General features: G+C 34.8%; 1 protein-coding gene across 1 annotated transcript in view; it reads left to right on the top strand.

The window, feature by feature from the left end:
* Positions 1–18808, top strand: part of Mms22l (MMS22 like, DNA repair protein) — a 124058-nt gene that overhangs the window by 17066 nt on the left and 88184 nt on the right. Inside the window, exons 8-9 of the mRNA XM_026392764.2 lie at positions 11056–11169; positions 14998–15174. Of these exons, the coding sequence (XP_026248549.2) occupies positions 11056–11169; positions 14998–15174 (291 nt within the window). The remainder of the gene's footprint in view (positions 1–11055; positions 11170–14997; positions 15175–18808) is intronic.

The following is an 18808-nucleotide window of genomic DNA, read 5'->3' on the forward strand; positions in this document are numbered from 1 at the left end:
ATTGAGAATTTTTGCATCCAAGTTCATTAGAGATATTGGTCTGTAGATTTCTTTCCTTGAAGTATCTTTGTCTGGTTTTGGGATCAGAGTGATGTTGGCCTCATAGAATGAATTTGGAAGAGCTCCTTCTTTTTCTATTTCTTGAAATAGCTTGAAAAGTATTGGTATTAATTCTTCTTTGAAGGTTTTGTAGAACTCCGCTGTATACCCATCCGGTCCAGGGCTTTTCTTGGTTGGTAGTCTTTTGATGGCTTCTTCAATTTCTTCCTTTGTTATTGGTCTGTTTAAATTTTGTGTGTCTTCCTGTCTCAATCTGGGCAAATCATATGCCTTAAGAAATTTATCGATATCTTCACTATCTTCTATTTTATTGGAATATAGGGTTTCAAAATACTTTCTAATTATCTTCTGTATTTCTGTAGTGTCTGTTGTGATATTGCCTTTTTCATCCAGTATGTTAGTGATTTGAGTTCTCTCTCTTCTTCTTTTCGTTAGTATGGCTAAGGGCTTGTCTATCTTATTTATTTTTTTCAAATAACCAACTTTTAGTTTTATCTATTTTTTCAATGGTTGTTTTTGTTTCAATTTCGTTGATTTCTGCTCTAATTTTAATTATTTCTTGTCTTCTACTACATTTGCTGTTGTTTTGCTCTTCCTTTTCTAGATTTTTGAGGCGTAGTGTGAGTTCATTTATTTGTTGGTTTTTTCTTTTTTTGAGGAATGAACTCCAAGAAATGAATTTCCCTCTTAAAACTGCTTTCATTGTGTCCCATAGATTCCGGTATGTTGTGTCTGTATTATCATTTGACTCTAAGAATTTTTTCATCTCCTCCTTTATGTCTTCCGTAACCCATTGATCATTCAATAACATATTGTTCATTTTCCATGTGTTGTAGGGTTTTTCCTTCCTTCTTTTATCATTGATTTCCAATTTCATTCCATTATGGTCAGATATGGTGCATGGTATAATCTCCACAGCTTTATATTTACTAAGAGTTGCCTTATGGCATAATATATGGTCTATCTTTGAGTAGGATCCATGTGCTGCTGAGAACGTATATCCACTTGATGATGGTTGATATATTCTATATATGTCGGTTAAATCTAGGTTGTTGATTGTGCTGTTGAGTTCTATAGTTTCTTTATTCAATTTTTGTCTAGAGGATCTGTCTAATGGCGAGAGCGGTGTGTTGAAGTCACCCATAATTATTGTGTTGTGGTCTATTTGACTCTTGAACTTGAGGAGGGTTTGTTTTATGAACGTTGCAGCTCCATTGTTTGGTGCATACACATTGATAATTGTTATGACTTGTTGGTGGATGGTTCCTTTTAACAGTATATAGTGACCTTCTTTATCTTTCTTGATTAACTTAGGTTTGAAGTTGATTTTATTCGATATGAGTATGGCCACTCCTGCTTGTTTCCGAGGGCCATGTGAGTGGTATGATTTATCCCAACCTTTTACCTTCAGCCTGTGTATGTCTTTTCCTATCATATGAGTCTCCTGAAGACAGCATATTGTTGGATTTATTTTTTTTGATCCAGGTTACCAGCCTATGTCTCTTGATTGGTGAGTTTAGGCCATTAACATTTAAGGTTACAATTGAGATATGATTTGTACTTCCAGTCATGCTTCTTTATTTATTTATTTTAGTTTGTCTAATTTTACTTTTTGGTTATTTTCCTCCCCTTTTACTGAGCTACTTCCTGCTATTGGTTTTGTGCACTATTTTTCAATTCCTCTTCTTGTAGTATTTTGCTCAAGACACTTTGCAGTGCTGGTTTTCTTGCTGCAAATTCTTTTAGCTTTTGTTTATCATGAAAGATTTTAATTTCTTTGTCAAATCTGAAGCTCAGTTTTGCTGGATACAGTATTCTTGGTTGGAATCCATTATTTTTCAGTATATGAAATACATTGTTCTAGGATCTTCTCGCTTTCAAAGTCTGTGATGAGAAATCAGTCATTAACCTAATTGGTTTACCCCTGAATGTGATCTGCCTCTTTTCTCTCGTAGCTTTTAATATTCTCTCCTTGTTCTGTATGTTGGCTATCTTCATTATTATGTGTCTTGGAGTTGGTCTATTATGGTTTTGAATGTTTGGGGTCCTGTAGGCTTCCAGGATTTGGCAATCCATTCTATCTTTCATCTCTGGGAAGTTTTCTACAATTATTTCATTTAATATGCTGTCCATTCCTTTGGTTTGAATCTCTGTTCCTTCTTCTATCCCAATGACTCTCAAATTTGGTTTTTTTATGACGTCCCATATCTCTTGAATAGATTGCTCGTGGGTTTTAAGCATCTTTTCTGTGTTGGCTATACTCTTTTCAAGTTGATAAACCTTGTCTTCATTATCTGATGTTCTGACTTCTACTTGATCAAGTCTATTTGTAATATTCTCGTTTGAATTTTTAATTTGGTTTATAGTTTCCTGCAATTCTAGGATTATCATTTGATTTTTTTTTAAGATCTCTATCTCCTGGTAGAGCTTGTTCTTTGCCATTTGAATTTGTTTGTTTAATTCATTTTCAAAATATATTTTTATTTCTTGGACTTGCTGTATCACGTCTTCTCTAATATTCCTTTCCATTTGAGTTAGGTATGCCTTGAGTTCTTTCCCAATCCCTGCTTCTGATGTTTCTATGTCCTCCTGTAGCATTAAGTTGTCTTGCATTGTTTGTACTCCTTTTTTCCCTTGTTTTCTCATGTTGTCCACGTTACTTCCCAGCTCTTTTTGATTGTCGTGTTTCTGCTCTCTTCTATAGCTTTGTTTTGGTTCTGTATTACTCTGATGTCTCTCATTTGTGTTGTTAAACTATGCCTGCTAACTTGGATTCCGCTGGGAAGGAATTCTGACGTCCGAGCTCCAGTGACAACACTGCTCTGCTATGGCGGGCCCCAGGCTCCTTGCTGGGGTGTCCTAAAGGGGGGTGTGACTGGACTGCCCCTGTTTGATTTCAGTTCCCAGTCACGGAGGCAGGCAGTCTCCAGCCGCCCAGTATCACAGGCCGCTGGCGGGTGATCGGTCGTCTGCGGGTGGCGTTCTCCTACCGCCCAGTTACGCAGGCAGTGGGTGAATTGTCGCTGGCGGGCCTGCGGTTTCCAGCTGCCCACTCGCCAGGGTCTTGCCTCTAGTCTCCTGGTTTCTCCTATTAGTCTTGGTTTCTCCTGTTTTGTTGTTGCAATCTGTCGGAGAGTGGTGGTGGATACTTCAGCTTTCCAAGATGGTGGCCGCTGATTGCCTAAGTAGAGTGTCCACTGTTTTGATGTTGTAGTCTGTTTTGATGTTGCAATCTGTCAGAGATTGGTGGTGTATCCGTCAGCTTTCCCAGATGGTGGCGGCTGACTGCCTCGGTGGAGTGTCCGCTGTGGGGGATGGGACGGGACTGTACCACTTCCTTCCCCTTCTGAAATCCTGTACTCGGCCCAAGGATCAGTGTGGGCTTGGCTGGGGGGATTCCACTTAATGGCAGTCCCTAATCTCCCTGCTTGCTAATTAATTGCTTCTCTGTGGCGCCACGCCTTCTGTAGCCAAGGGGCAGGCTGCGCGAATCAGTCGGCCTGGATCTCCAGGGTACTGCTGCTGGCTGTTGGGATCCCCGGCACTCTATCACTTTGATTTTTTCTGCTTGCCCCTCCCCCAGCGCTGGCTAGCCAGGTTTCCTTTTGGCTGCTACTGGGAGGAGGGGTTGGAGGTCAGGTGTCTCTAGTTTCCCCCTAGTCTTTATGCAGGCTCACTTTGATACTCCCTCCCCCGGAAAGCCTAGGAGAGATTTTATGTGTGTAATTCATTTCTCTCCTTGTTTATTTTCCCATTCCCCTCACAACCTCTTATATGTAATTTTGTATAGCAATGAGGGTCTCCCTTCATTTCCATTCAATTTCCCTTTTCTCTCCCTTTCCCTCCCATCTCATGTCTCTGTTTAATGTTAATCTTTTCTTCCTGTTCTTCCTCCCTGCTCTGTTCTTAGTTGCTCTCATTATATCAAAGAAGACATTTGGTATTTGTTTTTTAGGGATTGGCTAGCTTCACTAAGCATAATCTGCTCTAGTGCCAACCATTTCCCTGCAAATTCCATGATTTTGTCATTTTTTAGTGCTGCGTAATACTCCATGGTGTATAAATGCCACATTTTTTTTTTTAATCCATTCATCTATTGAAGGGCATCTGGGTTGGTTCCACAGTCTACCTATTGTGAATTGTGCTGCTATGAACATTGATGTGGCAGTATCCCTGTAGTACACTCTTTTAAGGTCTTCAGGGAATAGTCCGAGAAGGGCAATAGCTGGGTCAAATGGTGGTTCCATTCCCAGCTTTCCCAGGAATCTACATACTGCTTTCCAAATTGGCCTCACCATTTTGCAGTCCCACCAGCAATGTACAAGAGTACCCTTTTCCCCACATCCTCGCCAGCACTTGTTGTTGTTTGACTTCATAATGGCTGCCAATCTTACTGGAGTGAGATGGTATCTTAGGGTGGTTTTTATTTGCATTTATCTGACTGCTAGATATGGTGAGCATTTTTTCATGTACTTGTTGATTGATTGTATGTCCTCCTCTGAGAAATGTCTGTTCAGGTCCTTGGCCCATTTGTTGATTGGGTTATTTGTTATCTTATTGTCTAATTTTTTGAGTTCTTTGTATACTCTGGATATTAGGGCTCTATCTGAAGTGTGAGGAGTAAAAATTTGTTCCCATGATGTAGGCTCCCTATTTACCTCTCTTATTGTTTCTCTTGCTGAGAAAAAACTTTTTAGTTTAAGTAAGTCCCATTTGTTTATTCTTATTATTAACCCTTGAGCTATGGGAGTCCTATTAAGGAATTTGGAGCCCGACCCCACAATATGTAGATTGGAGCCAACTTTTTCTTCTATCAGACGAGAGTCTCTGATTTGATATCAAGCTCCTTGATCCATTTTGAGTTAACTTTTGTGCATGGCAAGAGGAGGGGATTCAATTTCATTTTGTTGCATATGGATTTCCAGTTTTCCTAACACCATTTGTTGAAGATGCTATCCTTCCTCCATTGCATGTTTTTAGCCCCTTTATCAAATATAAGATAGTTGTAGCTTTGTGGATTAGTCTCTGTGTCCTCTATTCTGTACCATTGGTCCACCCACCTGTTTTGGTACCAGTACCATGCTGTTTTTGTTACTATTGCTCTGTAATATAGTTTGAAATCTGGTATCGCTGTACCGCCTGATTCACACTTCCTGCTTAGAATTGCTTTTGCTATTCTGGGTCTTTATTTTTCCATATGAATTTCATGATTGCTTTATCTATTTCTACAAGAGATGCCATTGGGATTTTGATTGGCATTGCATTAAACCTATAGAGAACTTTTGGTAATATCGCCATTTTGATGATGTTAGTTCTGCCTATCCATGAACAGGGTATATTTTTCCATCTTCATGCCATGTTTGATTATTTATCTTTTTTTTTTTTTTCTAATTTAGTTTGTTTCTCCATGATTAGCTTCCCCCCCCCCCCCCCCCCCGTCCTCTGTCTTTACTGAGGTACTTCCCACTGATGGTTTTGGTTATTGTTTTTCATTTCTTCCTCGTGTAGTGTTTTGCTCAAGACGCTTTGTAATGCTGGTTTTCTGGCTGCAAATTCTTTTAGCTTTTGTTTATCGTGAAAGATTTTTATTTCGTTGTCATACCTGAAGCTTAATTTTGCTGGATACAGAATTCTTGGTTGGCATCCATTGTCTTTCAGTGTTTGAAATAGGTTGTTCCAGGATCTTCTTGCTTTCAGCATCTGTGATGAAAAATCCGTTGTTAACCTTATTGGTTTACCCTGAATGTAATCTGCCTCCTTTCTCTTGTAGCTTTTAATATTTTCTCTTTGTTTTGTATATTGGATATCTTCATAACAATGTGTCTTGGCATTGGTCTACTGTGATTTTGTGTGCTCGGTGTCCTGTATGCATCTACAATTTGTATATTCGTTTCCTTTTTTATTTCTGGAAAGTTTTCTCTAATTATTTCATTCAGCAGGTTACTCATTCCCTTGGTTTGAATCTCTGTGCCTTCCTCTATCCCGATGACTCTTAAATTTGGTTTTTTTATGTTATCCCATATCTCTTGGATGTTTTTCTCGTGATTTTTTAACCAGCCTTTCTGAGTTGGCTAGACTCTTTTCAAGATGATATAATTTGTCTTCATTATCTGAAGTTCTGGCTTCTACTTGCTCCACTGTGTTAGTGATACTCTCATTTGAGTTTTTAATTTGGTTTATAGTTTCTTTCATTTCTTGAATTATTGTTTGATTTTTTTTATAATCTCTATCTCCTGATAAAGATGCTTAACTTCTTTTATCTGTTTATGTAATTCATTTTCAATGTATTCTTTCACTGTTTGAATTTGCTGTCTCATATCCTCTTTAAGGTTCCATTCCATCTGTCTAAGGTGTTCCTTGAGTTCTTTATATGACCATTTTTCTGATGACTCTCGGTCCTCCTGAATATTTAGGCTGTCCTGCATTGTTTGTACTCCTTTTCTTCCTTGCTTTTTCGTGTTGCTCATGTTACTTCTTGTTCTGTTTGACTGCTGAGTTACTGTTTACTCCTATAAATTTATTTGATGCTTGGGAGAAAAGGTATTAGAAGGGAAGGGAAGAAGTCACTAAAGAAAATGAGAGTAAGCAGATAGAATTCAATTAAGGGGGAATAAGATAATTGAAAAGAAATGAAAAGACAAATAATAATAAAAAAATGAGAATTAAAATTAAAAAAAATAAAATAATAAAAAAAATTACAAAAATATTTACAAAACAACAACAAAAAAATGAAAATGAAAAACAAAAACCCAAATTAAAAAAAAATTAATAAATGGAGTCTTAGAGTTTGATTAACTTCTCTTCCAGTAGGTGGAGCTGTGCCCACTGGGCCAAGCTTCTCCTCTCAATAGGCGGGAACCAATCACTGTGCAGCAGCTCTTCCTCCCAGGCTGGGCGGGTCTCCAATCCTGGGTGCCTAGGGCCTTCTCTTGTGTCTAGACACTTCCCCTCTTTTCCTCAAGCCAGGCCCCTCTCACCGGTGATGCTCACCACAATACTGGCTACACGCCAGTTCTGCTGCTCCTGGGAGCTCTGTTTTCATGAACGCCTGAGCACACTCTCCCTGTTTGCCATTCCCTCAGACCCTAAGTTTGTAGAGCTTGGGGCTGAGAAACCCCAGCGAATTTGCTTGCCCTCCGGTAGCCACGCCCCCCATAGCTGGTGCAAGGGACCTCAGTTGTCAGCACTGGTGGGAGCGGTAGCCGGGAGTTCTGTGCCATGAGTCCCGAACCACTCCTGATTCCCTTGGTCTGGCTATCATGCTCACGGGAGAGCTGGGAGGGCGGAGGGGCCCTTAAGGTTTCCCCGCTGTGTGGAGAGGGAAGGCTAGGGGATTACACACCTGTTGCCACTGGTTTCAATGAATTTATTTACTCCGCCGTGTTTTGGTGACGTCAGTTCTCTGTCATGGTGGTATCCCATGCAAATGGTGACAGTTTGTTCCCTTTGCTGGGTGACCAATGCAACAGGTGGGTCCTGACTGTCTCTCCCAAGCCCCGTTTCAATCCTGTGGCCACTGCTTATGAAGGCTCGGTTGGCATTTACTTCCATTGGATCAGAAGGGCCGACCAGTTGTTTCTGCGGGATCCTTAGTGCTGAGTCATAGCGGTTTGGCTGCGAGAAGCAGGCGAACAAGAGCTTGAATCAAGAAGTTCTATTCAAATGAAAGGGTAGTCCTTTATTAATGTTATATTACTGCTAATGGATACCTAAAACAAAACAAAACAACAAAAGTTATTTGACAAATTTGAAGAGGTTTTTGTTTGGTGGTTTTCATAAAATGTCTAGAATTATGGGCAAAATGTATGTTTTTACTAAATTGCACTTACCAATTAGTGTTTAACAAAGATCATGATTTAAAGTTGCTTCAGACATGTTCATTTTCAAGTAGTGGAAATTTGTAGATTGTCAGGACTTGTTTTGGATTATGAGCTTAAAACCTACTTGTAGGAAATCAAGATTTAGAGAAATCAGGATTTGTAAGTTTTAAAAATTTTAGATTGTTTTATGCTTTATTAATATCTTTTTTTTTTTTTAAGAGAGTGAGAGAGGAGAGAGAGAGAGAGAAAATTTTTAATATTTATTTTTTAGTTCTCGGCGGACACAACATCTTTGTTGGTATGTGGTGCTGAGGATCGAACCCGGGCCGCACGCATGCCAGGCGAGTGCACTACCGCTTGAGCCACATCCCCAGCCCATATTAATATCTTAAATTTAGTCTTTATAATTAATCATGTGGATCAACCAATCTGCCATTTACTATTTTTTAATATTAACTTAGGTTTTCTAATGGACAAAAAATTATAAATATTAGTCATATACAATGATATTTTTAAACATGTATACATTGTAGGATGATTAAATGAATGTAATTAGCATTACATCACATACATATTTTCTGTGGTGAAAACATGAATATTATACACTGTTTTTCATTAAAGTCACTGTGTTGGTTTAATTCAGTATTCTTTTATCCTTTCAACCCTTCATCACTCCCAGTTGCTGTAACCGTCATTGTGCTTATTGCTTCTAAAAGTTCAGCTTTTTAAAATTTCTTATGTGCATGTGCGGTATTTGTCTTTCTTTGCTGAACATAATGTTCTCCACTTCATCTGTGATGTTGCCAATAGCAGGATTTCCTTTTTTAAAGAGTCAAATAGTATTCCATTTTATGTGTGTATTTGTGTACACATACATAAATACATACCACAAATTTTTTTGTTCATTCACTCATTTATGGACACTCAGGTAGAAGACTTATTTTGGCTATTATGAATAATGTTGCAATGAACATGGAAGTGCATATATTTCTATGACATACTGGTTTCATTTCCTTTAGATATTTACCAAAGATTGGGATTACTGGATGCGTAATTTTAAAATTTTGTAGAAACCTCCATACTGTATCCCATCATGACTATAATAATTTATATTTCAGAAGATGGAAGATGAGCCAGGCATGGTGGTGTGCGCCTGTAATCCCAGGGGTTTGGGAGGCTGAGGCAGGAGGATTGCAAGTTCAAATCCAGCCTTAGCATTGGTGAGGCACTAAGCAACTCAGTGAGACCCTATCTCTAAATAAAACACAAAGTAGGGCTGGGGAAGTGGCTCAGTGGTTGAGTGCCCCTGAGTTCAATCCCCAGTAGCAAAAGAAAAAAAGAAAAAGATGCATTCCTGTGATGATTAGTGATGTTGAACATTTTTTTCCTATGCCTATTGGTCATTTATATGTCTTCTTTTGAGAAGGATCCTTTGTCCATTTGATTATTTTCTTGACTTCTCTAGTTTCTAACCTATTTTGGATATTAACATCTCATCAGATATATAGTTTGTATATATTTTCTCTTGTTCCATATGTTTTGTCATCACTTTGTTCAGTTTTATCTCCTGAGCAGATTATTCATTTCTAGTAAGTATATTTGTTTTTGTTGCTTGGACTTTTGTGGTCATATCTAAGAAATCATTGCTTAGTCCAATTCATAGAGCTTTTCTCATGTTTTCTCTTACAGTTTTAGGTCCTACATTTAAGTCTTTAATTCATTTGAGTTGAGTTTTGAATATGTGAGATGAGGGTCTAATTTCATTCTTCTGCGTGTGGATATACAGTTTTCCCAACAGTTATTTGTTATATATTCTGGTACCTTTGTCCAAAATTCATTGGCTGTAAATGAATATAATTATTCAGTTTTATTGCTCTGTTTGCTTTGTGTACTGGCACAGACTATTTTGATTAGTATATCTTTGTGTAGTATATTTTAATGCCTGTAGGATTTTTGTTGTTGTTTTGGTTGTTTACTCAAGATCACTTTGAATATTCATGCTCTTTGCTGGTTCCATACAGATTTTAAGATTGTTCTGTCTCTTTTAAAAATGTGATTGAGATTTTGATAGGGATTTCATTAAATCTGTTGCACATCATACAATTGTTCACTTCCTTGGTTAAATTTATTCTTAAGTATTTCTTTTTGCTAGCTGTTATGAATGGGATCATTTTGATTTCGTTTTCAGATAGTTTGCTATTAGTCTATAGAAACACTATGTGTTTTTGTATACTACAACTTTACTGAATTTATCTGCTCTAATTTTAAACTTTTATATATATGGGAGCATGTCATCTATAGGCACAGATAATTTAACTTCTTCCTTTAAAATTTGAATCCTTTTATTTTTTTCTCTTTTTTAATTGCACTTGTTAAGAACTTCCACTAATGTTTTAACGGCTATTACTTGTTACCATGCTTTATGTAAGAGGTGTGTACCTAATGTGAAATACTGAATACGTTATGAATTTCAGTAGTCTAGATTTACTTGTAAATATAGTGTACATTTCATTAACTAGATTTATTTAAGATATTTTGTTACCGAAATTCTTAATAATTTGGAAATTGACTAATCTCTGTAAATACCTGATAATTATGTTTATTATGTCTTATAAAAATTTATTATGCTTTATAGTGAATCTGTTTTCTAATATTTTCATTGAAAGTCTTATTTTCTTTATTCCTATTTTTTTTTCTTTTTGGTAGTGGTAGAAGAATTATATTTTGCTCAGTAAACAATGACCCTGAGGTTTAATATAGCCTAATACCTATTTTGTAAATTAGGTTTTTATTAGTAACACACTTCTTCCTATTTCTCTCACCTGTTATCTGTGACTGCTATTGTACTATAATGGCAGATAGAGCTGAAGAGTCATAACAGAGCTTGTATTTCCACCAAAGTCATAAAATATTTACTATTTAACCCTTCTTGGAAAAAGGTGGTTGACCTCTGGACTAGATGCATAAAGCAGAGGTTTCTTTTAAGTTGAAATTAAAATCTATTCTGTAATTTTGTTTTAAAAAGGAAACTTATTTTAAAAATTAATGAAATGGTATTTTTCATAAGTAATTTTATCTGAGAATACATTTCTAAATCAATCTTGTAAAACAGATAGGTGACATGTAAACTTCTGTTGCTCTCTTATAAATAACCCATTTTGGTTCTGTTCTACAGGTTAGGCCTTCTGAAGCATTAATGAGTCATCATTGCCCATGTCCATGCATTAAAGAATTATGGATTCTTCTCATTCATCTTCTAGACCACAGAAGGAAATGGTCTCTTTCAGAAGTAAGTGGAAAAATGATGTTCAGTTATTTTTACTAACTTTCATGCTGAATTTATTCAGTGTTTTTAGCTAAGAAAATCTTACTAAGTTCCTTCTTTATAGGAAGATAGAAACAATCACCAAACAGCGCATTGACTGAATACCAAAACACTACTTCATTTTTAACTTCAAATTAATAATAAAGAAAAATGTGGAGGGCTGGCTCAGCAGTAGAGCACTTACCTAGCATGTGCAAGGCCCTGGGTTCAATCCTCAGCACGACATAAAAATAAATAAATAAAGGTATTGTGTCTAACTACACCTAAAAAATAAATATTTTTTAAAAAAGGAAGAAAAATATGGAAATACAAAATTTGACTCTTAAAGTTCTATTTTTATTATGTCAGGAATATTTTATGTTAAATTATTTAATACCTTTTAGTAATCCAGAAAACATTTTAATCAGAAAATTTGTTATAACTGGAGGATATAGGGTGAAGTAAGACATAAATTTCTATCACTTGGTTTTATAGTATTTTATTTCTGGAAGAGATGTATTAAGGGGAAAATAGGAAATTTTCTTTCATCTCATTTTGAGTCAGGTCTTCAGAGAAGGGCTTTATTTTACTTGAAGTATTATAGATTATTGGAAAAGAAAAAATATTTATAGGCAGAAGTGCACAAAACAATTCACTGTGAAATGACATTTAAAATGGATGATAGTATATGAAAAAGTACTTTTGATTTTTCATGAATTTTTGAGCTTCCCAATTTTATACAATTTGGTGTTGGGTGCTGCTAATTTTAATAACAACTGTATTTTTGCAGATTGACAATTGCTATATTTAATTTTGAGTTATTTTAGCAGCAAATAAGTGTAAATATAATGTATTTCTGCTTTTTGGGGGGAGATTTTTCTTCCACTTCAGTTTGTCAGAGTTGATTTTTGCATTCTACAGTGAGATTTAAGTGTTATAGTCTCCACAACTTTTTGCTTTTGATTATTTGCCAGTTTTTTTGTTTGTTTTTGATTCCTTTGACATAGTTAACATTTTTTTCTGTTTCTTACAATTTGTTTTACTTTGTTAAAAGAATTTTGTAATTTAGAGTTTTTCTTGTTTTATACAGTCTAGTCTTGAAATGGCAATCACATATAGCTAATGTGGGCATGTTTATCCTGTTGCCCAGAGTCTTTTTTTTTTACATTTTTAAGACAAAAGATATTTAATTTTAAACATTAAGTAGCAGAAATTGCATAATCACATGTATTGTGTAACATAAATTATTTATATGCTCTTCATTTTCTGTGGTAACTAGACTTATTTTTTTTTTAAAAATGAAAGTCTGAGGTCATTTATTTTTAAGTACAACTAAAATAAGTTCTATGATTCACAGATTTTTAAAGGCTATTTTCTTTTCACACTCAAATTAGCAGTTTTCATTCCTGAGGATAAGATAGTTTGAACTTCTTGCTAAAAATAATCGAATTATGCTGGATATGATATAATGAACATTTTAAGTGTGTCAGTGAGTTAGTAGAAAGTAAGAAATACTGAGACCAAATACTAAATATAGGTGATAATTTAGGTAAGTTGAATTATGAAATTGTCTTATGACTTTAGAAACCATTGCTGAATTCCATTAACTTGAACTTTGGCTTTCATGCATTATAGTGAAAATAAGGAAATATCAGTCATGCACAAAAGAAATATTAGAAAGACAAATAAGCAACTGTTGGGATTGGTGGATAGAAATAAATTGCTGGATTGAAATTTAGTGGTGTAAGTCGTGAGTTTTCTATAAAACTGTAATGTATTTAGTAATTAGTAAGTGTTTTAAAACAGAACCGCACATAAAACAAGTTTTTTATTGATAAAAATATGAACACTGAGAATCAATGTATTTTTTTTTTGGATTTCTCTCTTTAGGTGATTCACATATGAGTAGTTAATTTGGCAGTAGCTCTAGGAAACTGGTTAGGGGAATGGAGAACTGAGAAAAGAAGTAAAGGGCATCTCATAAAGAGTGTATTACCAAGCAAATCAGTATGAGAAAATAGAGCTTGACCTTTGTGGGGGAACTCTGAAAAGCCAAGGGGCAACACAGAGCTCAGAGCCATGCCATTTGAGAGGAGGGGAGGGATGTTCTGACAGTTGAGATGGGTAACATTAATTCCCAGAAAATGTCCTAAGGCAAGAAAAGCAGAGGCAGATAGTTTGAAGTTCAGGGGCTGATTGGTGCTAAAAAGGTCTGAGATGACATAGGTGGATCAATTAAATATGTCTACTTGTGTATGTGTGCACACTCATATATATTTCTGATGTATATTAACTTACCAAGACATTTGAATGCAAGTTTTTATTTCTAAGATCATCAAGAGAATAGTAGACTATTTTATTACAGGTTAGTAGTAGGAAAAATACTGAACCCAAGAGGAGATATTGGTAGGTACAGTAGTATACAAATAGAAATACAAAATAAGATGGTAGATTTAAAACTAAATTTACTGGTCATTATGTTACCTGTAAATGGGCTACTAAAAGTTATATTTAAAAAATGTATTGTTGGTACACTCTGTAAGCTATTTACAAAAGACATTTAAAATACAAAATACATTAATGTTGATGTTGATAGAAAAAAGATAAAAGATGTGATGTATTAAACTAATATTAGAAAAAATTTAAGCTTTAGGACAAAAAAAGCACTAACTTATTTCATATTCATAAAAGGCTTAATTTATCAGGAAGATAAAACAAATTTGAATTTTCTTGAGGCTGGTAACAGGGTATAAAGATAGAAACTGAACTTTAAGGAGATACTCATGATTAAAGTATTGAAGTATATTTCTAAATAATTCATACTGAAAGAAGAGAAAATGGAAATTGTTAAATATTTTAAAGTAAATAATAACTTTCTAGCAGTTAAAGCTTTAGGACTTTTAAAGGGAAAGTCACATCTTTAGGTGGAAATGTTCTTTAAAAATCCCCAAAATTAGTGAAGTAAGAATTCATCACAAGATGTTAGAAATAATTTCTTCATGACAAACCTAAAGAAATAAAAGGAAGGAAATAAAAATAAAGTTACGAAATCTATAACATCAAAGAGCATAATGCAGCCAAAAATTGGTTATTCTAAATGATAGCTAAAACTGTTAGTCTTTCCTGAGATGATTACATAGTCAATACTTAAAATAAAGAATATGACTTCAGATTCTGTAGATATTAGAAAGAAATTTTCTAGAGGTTTATGCCAAATTATTTAAATTTTACATGAAAACTGCCCCTATCCCCAACACTCCCCCGTTCTCCCCTTCCCCCCCAAAAAATAGGGGAAAAAAATTAGTAAACTTCGTTAAGTGTTTGAGAACAGTAAATTGGATAAATGGTTTATTACATAGTTATACACTGGAATATTGCATTGAACTATGGCAATGCTTGACCTCAGAAACAGAATATTGAGCAAAAGAAGCAAATTACTGAAGAACAGAAACAAAACATTTACAAATGTAAGCATATATTTAAACCTCAAGCGAAGCTAAACAGTATGTAATGTAGGCTTTATGTACTTGTGTGGCAAATATTTATAAGCAAGGGGATGCTTATCTGAAAGGATAATACTGTTAGAAAAGATGATGTAACTGTAGGGACATGTAGAATCTTTCTAAAGTATTAGTTATGCTCTAATTCTTAACCAGAGTATTTTTAAAATTTATTCTTTAAGTTTTATATATTTGTTTTGTATTCTCATTTGGGTATATACCTCACTATTAATATGGAGGAAAAACTCTGAGTCAATAGGTGATTGAAATATTTTTCTAATTTAACTGAATCACCTTACCTCTATTTCTATAGTCATTTTGGAACTGGTTGAATAAATTACTTAAAACACTGTTTGAAAAATCAAGTGACCTAAGAAGACCTTCTACGCCAATAATACAGTCCAGGGATCCATTAGGTTTTAGTTGGTGGATTATTGCTCATGTAGCATCGTTTTATCAGTTTGATCGCCATGGAGTCCCAGATGAAATGGTAAGATCTTTTATTAATTTATTTTTAACTTTTATACTGCCACTTAATATGTATTTTTTTAAGATGAAGAAAATAAGCAGAAACAACAAAAGTGAACTCATTCTATGGTAATAAATTCTTTTTATCTATGCATAATGTTTCTACAAACGTGTTAAAAATTATAAGGTTTCTATTTTTTTTTGTTGTTGTCGTTGTTACCAGGGATTGAACCCAGGGGTGCTTAACCACTGAGCCACATCCCCAACCCTTTAAAAAAATATCTTATTTGGAGACAGGGACTCAGTTACTTAGGGCCTGGCTAAGTTTCTGAGCTTGGCTTTGATCTCACAGTCCTCCTGCCTTGGCCTCCTGAGCCACTGTGATTACAGGTGTATTCCACAGCTCCCCACAAGGTTTATATTTTCATTGTTTGATTAAGGACAAAGCAATTTACAAAAGGCATGCTATCCAGTCCTGGCTCTCCTAAGTAATTGTGTGACTTTTGAATAAATTACTTAACCCTTTCTGTTCCTCTCTTCTCTCATTCTAAAATCATGAGTTTGAATTGTTCCAGAGGTTCTATCTAGTTCCAAAATCTGTAAAAATGGCAGAGGGAAAGTATGTGTCTCCAGAAACAAAACTACTTGTTTTGTGGATAATTTAATACAAGTATTTCTTCAGAATAGCTTTTTTTGGGGGAGGAGAGGATATTGAGGATTAAACCCAAGGTTGTTCTACATTCCCACCACCCCCTCTTTGTTTTTTTGTTTTTTGGGTTTTTTTTTTGTTGTTGTTGTTGTTTGAGAGAGAGAAAGAGAGAATCTTTTTTAATATTTATTTTTCAGTTTTTGGTGGACACAACATCTTTGTTTGTATGTGGTACTGAGGATCGATCCCGGGCCGCACTCATGCCAGGGAGCGCACTACCGCTTGAGCCACATCCCCAGCCCCCCGTCTTTGTTTTTTTAAAGAGTTCTCATTAAGTTGCCCAGACTGGCCTTGAACTGGTGATCATCCTGCCTTAGACTCTAAAGTAAAAGTAGCTGGGATTATAGTCATATACCAATATCCCCAGCTAGAAAAGGATTTCTTTAGAGATGCTTTTCCTAAAGATCTTTTATCCTGCTTAGTAACTATGAAGTTTGCTTCGGATAGGAAGAAAAAGATTTTAACTACTCTATTATTTTCTAGTTGTGGTCTACTTACAGACATTCTTTTGTAGTATTGCTTAAAAAGCTCTGTGACTTAAACCAGCTGATAGATATATTTATTTGAAGCCCTATTTGTATATATTTCGTTTGCAATCAGAAATTACATACAGCCCATCAGTTCCATAAAATAAACATCTAGAATCTTAAAGCCAGTGTGTTTGTATTTTTTAAATTGTTCTTTTTTTGTAGGAATGATCCACAACAGTGGCTAGTTGTTAAACCTACCTGAGAATTTTTAAGATTTCAGACTTCTAGGTCTATTCCGGAGATCCTAATTCAGTAATCTGGTTTGAAATTTTAGAATCTTTATTTTTTAAAAAGTTGTTTGATTTTCATCCTCCTTGAGATATGAGAACCACGGCTTTGAATGTTTTTATGAAATGTATTCCTTGATGGCAATAACAGATTCTTTAGACACTCAATCGTAAGACATAACATTATCATTTATCTTGCTTTCCAACTCATTCTTCCAAGTACATATTCCTCATTTTAATCAGTGTATATAAATATGGTAATTAGCTAAGCACTTCTGAGTTCCTGTTGCTTGCTACTGTAATAATAGTTGCAAAACATGAAACAGATTATGATACCCCCTTGCTTTAAAAAACAGTGCTTTTAGTTTATTAATGCTTGCAGTAATACTTACTAGAATCAGTGGTATATTTCAAGAGTGGTTGATATTGATCCCCCAGATACTCCCAATGTGGTAGATAATCTAGCCATGTGAATATATACGTCATAACTATTAGTATTGTAATGCTGAATTTTAGTGGTATAATCACTATACAGTTACAGTATTGAAACCACTCATCCATTTTATACAGAGAATTTTGGAGAAGATTTTGCTTCTGTTTGCACTGAATTATGTTAGCAAATTGTTTGTGTTTAAAAATAGCTCAACTTGTATCTTTTAGTATTTGTCAACAGTTCCTATGTAGTTTTCTTTTGCCAAGACACTTAACGTTTTTAAAAAAATCTTAATTCTTTAAGTTATGTGGAATGTTTTAAAAGGAAAGAGCCAGATTTGTAACAAGAACATTTCATATGATACATGTAGTAAGGATAAGTAATGCATATTTGTAGATGCTTGTGTAAAATAAACCTTTTATTATATGAGTTCTCAGAGTTCAAGATATTTCTGAATTTCTTATAGGCTTTTAAAGAAAAACTCAAGCCTTTTGTTAGTAACAGTTTTCATTTGGTACAAAATGCATGTTACATTTATAACATTATTTAATATCTCACAGTGACTATTCAATTTTTAACATCAGTGAAGTGTTGTTTACCCATTTTACAGGTAAAGAAACTGAATTACACAGTGATTAATTATCACACTGTTTTATCACTTAGATAAACTTAATATTAGAGTTCTCCTAAGGATTGCCTCTTTAATAAATAGGTCTTTGGAAGGATAGTCTTTTTTTCTAGTTTTCCACCAACATTCCTAGTTTATTTCTGATATCCCCTCATCCTATCTGATTAATTTTCACTCTTATTTTCAAAGATGTCTCTAGTTGGTGAATCAGATAACTCCTCATCTGAACAAAAAGGCATATTGGTTTAGTCTTTAACAGGGAATTATATAGAATCTTAATTTGGGTCTGAAATATATTTGGATCATAATTTTGAAAATTACCTAAATTATTTTTTCTCCTTATGATGTGTTAGCATAGCCAACTATACTAGAGAAAAGGGTTGTGGAGTAAGCATGCTTAATTCAACTTAAAAATAATCTGATGTGGGAGAGGATATGAATAATAGTCATGTGTTCTTCACCAGAGAAATACCTCTAGTCTTCTGACAGCATGGGGATATTTCATTTTTTAAAATGTGAACTGATTTGCCCTTAAGATTAATGCAAAATCTTTACATCTTAAATAGGTTTCAGATGTGTTTAATTATTTTTTATTTTAAAAGTTTCTGTACTTTGGCGTTTTGCTATATGTAGATTTAAATCACAGAATTAGCCAATTTCTTATCATAAGCCTATAAGAAAAATTTGGTATCTCACTTTGCATATTAGAAGCTTTAGATTTTCAAACATTCTGTTTAATGCTTTTCCTCTCAATCTAGATGAAAATGTGTTATCCTCTCACAATCCCTGTCATCTATTTTAAAACCAAATACAGTTAAAGAGGAAAATTACTTTTTGGTATTGCAGGGTCAGTTTTAACAGTGCTTTGCCTGCCAAGAACATAGGGCAATCAGTCAGGCTAGCTAATGCTCGTATTTGAAACATCTGAAATGGCAACCAGATAAAAAGTTTAAAATGTAACCTTAAACTGAGAGTTGTACCCAGAATTCCAGTGTGCTGGAAATGGAGATTGAGGGAATCAATTTTATATTCCTGGTGGGTTACTACCTATACTAAAACTTAAACGGGTATCTTAGCTTTAATGGTGGGGTAAAAAATAGCAAACACAGCTCCAAATTATCTCTTACCT

The sequence above is a fragment of the Urocitellus parryii genome, chromosome 8 (assembly GCF_045843805.1).
Source record: "Urocitellus parryii isolate mUroPar1 chromosome 8, mUroPar1.hap1, whole genome shotgun sequence".
NCBI lineage: Eukaryota > Metazoa > Chordata > Mammalia > Rodentia > Sciuridae > Urocitellus > Urocitellus parryii.